Source organism: Alnus glutinosa, chromosome 13 (assembly GCF_958979055.1).
Source record: "Alnus glutinosa chromosome 13, dhAlnGlut1.1, whole genome shotgun sequence".
NCBI lineage: Eukaryota > Viridiplantae > Streptophyta > Magnoliopsida > Fagales > Betulaceae > Alnus > Alnus glutinosa.
Genome location: NC_084898.1, coordinates 14,641,797 through 14,646,403, shown reverse-complemented (window position 1 = coordinate 14,646,403; position 4,607 = coordinate 14,641,797). Strand labels below are relative to the sequence as shown.

Below are 4,607 nucleotides of genomic sequence, written 5' to 3'. Positions count from 1 at the left end.
TAGGATCTACTATAAATGCACTGGAACTAACATGAATTTCCAGGCAATTTCCAAAAGTCTTCGGAATCAAACCATGCTGATTCAGAGCAGCCAGAGTAACGCGAGTATTCATGTTCCTCGAACCATTAAGTGGAATGAAATTAGTCTACCCAAGGAATGGTGTTTGACTAATGAAAGTTTCAAACCTGAGATCATACGTCATAATCTAGGCGATCTAGATTATATCCAGCAGTATTTGGATGTTAAGATCAGTTTTGATCGTGGATCTCAGTCGACCCCTAAGCCAAATCTTCTCATAGAAGAAGTTGAAAGACCTAGATCATCTAGGTCCAAAATCCCAAGGTCTAGATCTTCTAGACTTCCTAAGGATAAGTAACCAGCTAGGCATTCGTTTGCTGGTTCGACCACAAAGGAAGAACTAAAACGAAGAGATCTAGAGTTGGAAAAAGAATTACGAAACCTTAAGTTGAAGGGAGTTCAAACAAGCTCTCAAGTGAGCCACCCTTGCTACACGGCAGGAAGCCAACTTGAAGACGAAGAATCCTCAGGAGGAAATGCTTCCCCTACGGAATCTGACTTCATAGTTGAAAATGTCGTAGACCCTCAACTAAGTACCCTAAGGAAACCTTTCACACCAATAATAAACAAAAGACACAACCGGGTACAAACTCAGTAATTATCCGACATTTTTTATTTCAAATGATCCAGTTAACATAGTAATGGAAAATTGATGATTGCAATTAGAACACGTACACCACATTAATTAGGCAGTAATCATTCATGAGCTACACGAATGACCTGCTTACCAACATTTTTGCCATAAAATAACCCGACAAAGGCAGCTGGAGCACTGTCCAGGCCTTCATTCATGTCTTCGATGAAAACAATTTTTCCTTTCTTGTAATTACCGATGACATGTTCCAGGAAGCTTGGGTACAGATGCAAGTAATCATGTTGCAGGAATCCCTGCATCTTGATGCTTTTTGTTATGAGATTGAACCAGTTGTAAATCCCTCGCGGCTTTGAGAAATTCTGCTGGGACACCACCCCACAAACGGCAACCCGGCCATGAGTCCTCATGTTAAGAAGTGCTGCATCCAGCATTTCCCCACCCACATTATCAAAGTAGATGTCAATGCCTTGCGGAAAGTACCTGTTATGTGAGTCAGCCAAATTAAGAAATTAAAACTTGGATCTTTCAAGGAGAAAACGAAAGGAAGAAAAAATATAAACCAAAGAAAAAGCTCATAATTAACCTTTTCAATGCTGCATCAAGATCTCGTTCTTCCTTGTAGTTAAAAGCTTCATCGAATCCAAGCTTATTCTTCAAAAGATCAATCTGGCATGGCCCATTTATGTTATTTTACTGAACAACAAAAAGTCCATATATATATATATATATATATATATATATATATATATTGTTTAAACAAATCTTCCAAAGATAAAGATGAGTCATAAAATGTATCCCTACTTTTTGGCTTGTGCCAGCACTTCCAACTACATAGCAACCATGCAACTTGGCAAGTTGGCCAACAAGCTGACCAACGGCTCCAGAAGCTGCAGAAACAAAGACATACTCCCCTTTCTTTGGGGTGCAGACCTCAAAGAATCCTGCATAAGAAGTAAAACCTGGCATACCTGCATGTATAAAATAACTTCTGCTTTAGATAAGATGACTAAAGTACAATCTTACTGAAAATATCATTTATTCGCATATTGGAAGTAAGGGGTTAAAATTCTTGATAGACATCAGCCAAAGAAAAAAGAAAAGGAAAAGCTTTTTGATTAACAAATTAACTACAGAGTTATACACAACAAACTTGAGAATCGTCTAGTCAACTAATGGAAGTGGTTTCTACAGCTGATGTGAAATCATTAGCGATTAATACTTGCAGTTTACATGGAGATAATATTGAAATCGGACAATGGAGAAGTAATATGGCCCTTGAAATCCAAACCATCCGTGCCAAATTGAAATTTTTATTTGTTTCAATTTTTATTTGTATTTTATGGAGAAAGATCAAAGCATAACTCATCTTTATACGTACTAGTAAGATTGTGAATTGTTTCAGGGAACTTTATGGCAGAGTAAAAGTTTAAAGCATGACTGATACTAAAAAGATTCATTGTTAAAATAATTGAAAAAATATGAAATATGTTTTTATGTAAGTTCGGGTGAAAGAGAAGCAATCCCAAAACACGATGGATAGAATCATACCTAGAAGACCAACATGGTATGAGAGAGGAATATCATCATCTGGCTCAATTTTCCTCAACTGTTCAGTTCTGTGAATCAAGCTGTATTCTTCCCAGCCAGTAATCCCTGAAACTAAATCGCCAGTCTTGAAATTTGGATTATCAGAATCTACAACTTTGGATACGCCAAATCCTTCGAAGGGCTTCCTCAAAACACATCATTGTCAAGAAATTGTGAGTAACAAAATTATTGTGGCGTAAGTCATAATAGTAGTAGAAACAATAGAGATTTATACCGATCGAAATCCTACTTGGTAGACGAAAGAATTCGAAAGATAAGTGAACACGTAGATGATTTTTCTTATATCCATGGTGACGAGCATTCTAAATTAGTTTGAGAACCAATCAGAATCATCTCCCATAGACATGGGAAACTATAAATGTCCATACAACAGCTAAAATTAACATGTACTGTGGGCCTGTGGCTCCAATTTGGCTAAAGTTGAATGAACAAGGATTCAATTGGAAAAAATAGAGGACTTGAAATCCAGAAAGATCTTGAACAAGGATTCATTGTACATGCGTGGAAAGGTGAATAGCAGCAAGAAGAACATCAGAGACAGCGGGTTTACCTGACCAGGGACAAAGGGAGGGATATAAGAGTCATGGACATCACGCATACGGCCTCTCATGTAAGGGTCACAAGAGAGGTAGAGATTCTTGACCAGAAAAGCACCTGACCCTTTTGGAGCCTCGAGCTTAATCTTGGTAACCTTGATTTCCATGTCTGTCTCTTCTGGGGTTCTCTCTATGTACCCTTTGAATAGGATTTGCTTGTTGTCCACTTCTGCCATGGCAAATGAAGACTCGATGTACACTGCAGTAATGGGATTGTGAATTCTGATGAAGAAGATGGGTTGTCTCTTGTGGCTTTGTGCTCGGTTTGGTAGCCACCAATATATAAACTTTTTTAACTAGCCTTTTATTATTATTTTAGCCGCCAGTTCCCCCATCTTTGTTCAAAAATATATATATATATATATATAAAAGTCTGTGTTTGAACGACCGTTTGAATTACCTACCCACCGTTTGACCGGACACAAATTTCGTAGATATACGATGTTTTGGCACCTCACAACTCTTATTACTTTGCCTAAGAGTATTCTTAGCAACGGAATCGGATTCTGTGCTGCAGTGAAAACTACAGTTGCTGTAAAAATTTTGTGTGGCTTAAATTTAACCAAGCCTTTTATAAACTAAAATTGTGTACTTTTTTTTCTTTTTTTTTTTTTTTTTTTCTTTTTCTGTTATTTAGATGCCATTTGGGTAGAGAAATCAGCAACTGTTAAAATATTGAGTGCCCATATTTAACCGAGACTTTTTTAACTCAATCTCTGTCATTTGAGTCTCACAGCATAACAAGTCATTTTTGTTATGCACGAAGCTCCGAGGCAAACCAAACAAACCCAAATCATAGAGAGAGAGAGAACAATTTGGGTATTAAAAGATGTTTTAAAATTGAAAGAAAGTTGTGGGTCTGACGGGTGAGATGATAATAAGCTTGGGTGGTGGAGTGGTTGAGTGATAGCATTTCCAAGAGAAAATGGTGCTAGATTCTCCGCTTGTAATGAACTTAAAACTGGGTTTTGTTTGATAGTAAAAATTGAGTTCAACAAATTGATAGTCTCCTTGTTTGTGATGTTGTTGTTTGTTGTTGACGCAGCGGATTGGAGAAGAAACTATAAGCATTGAAGCTTGACCAACTGGGCAGCTTCTGCCTGTACTCTCACAAAATGTTTATATCAAATGGGTGGTGCTACTGCTCCATCAGGTCTTCAAGCTAACAATTAGCAATGGCTAAAAGACGGGGCAAGCTGCAAAATAGGTCAATTCTTGATTGGTGGGTCATTGGATTAAATATAGGCACTCTATATTTTAACAGCAGCTGATTTCTCTACCAAAACAGCGTTTAAGTCACAGAAGAAGGAAAAAAAAAAAAAGAACAATGTTTTAATTTAAAAAAATCTTGGTTAAATATGAGCCACACAATTTTTACAGCACTTGTGCTGTAGTTTTTACTACAGCACACAGAAACCGAATTCCTTAGTAACCTCACTAAATTTTACTCCTCAATATAGTTAAAAGTTACTTTTCTTTATTCTGGTGAGTCATTTTTTTAAAGTTTTCCCAACAGCCTCACTATTTTAACTATTTACTATCACTATTTCATCTAAATAATACTTTTTCAGATTTTTTTTATTATTTCTCTATTTAATCTTTTTTTTAATGTTTGTCTTTTCCTAACTGTCATATTTTTTAAAATTTGTCTTATCCTAACGGTCATATTTTTAAAAAAATTTGTCTTATCCTCCACAATTATCATTGACCACAACCAATACTTATTTTTC

At 36.4% G+C, this 4,607-nt stretch overlaps 1 protein-coding gene across 1 annotated transcript; it reads right to left on the bottom strand.

Moving 5' to 3' along the window:
• Nucleotides 1–662: 662 nt before the first annotated feature.
• Nucleotides 663–3,147, bottom strand: LOC133854172 (2-alkenal reductase (NADP(+)-dependent)-like). The gene is made up of 5 exons (XM_062290242.1): nucleotides 2,832–3,147; nucleotides 2,222–2,402; nucleotides 1,475–1,641; nucleotides 1,257–1,339; nucleotides 663–1,153 (listed from the first exon to the last, which is right to left on the bottom strand). The coding sequence occupies exons 1-5, from the start codon at nucleotides 3,051–3,053 to the stop codon at nucleotides 775–777; spliced, it is 1,032 nt and encodes a 343-aa protein (XP_062146226.1). The 5' UTR covers nucleotides 3,054–3,147; the 3' UTR covers nucleotides 663–774.
• Nucleotides 3,148–4,607: the final 1,460 nt, after the last annotated feature.

Excerpts from the sequence above, each read along its gene's own strand:
- LOC133854172 (XM_062290242.1), bottom strand. The coding sequence starts at position 3,053 with ATGGCAGAAGTGGACAACAAGCAAATCCTATTCAAAGGGTACATAGAG. Across the intron at positions 2,403-2,831 it reads CTCCCTTTGTCCCTGGTCAG|CCCTTCGAAGGATTTGGCGT; the intron begins GTAAACCCGCTG and ends GTTTTGAGGAAG. Across the intron at positions 1,642-2,221 it reads ATACCATGTTGGTCTTCTAG|GTATGCCAGGTTTTACTTCT; the intron begins GTATGATTCTAT and ends TTATACATGCAG.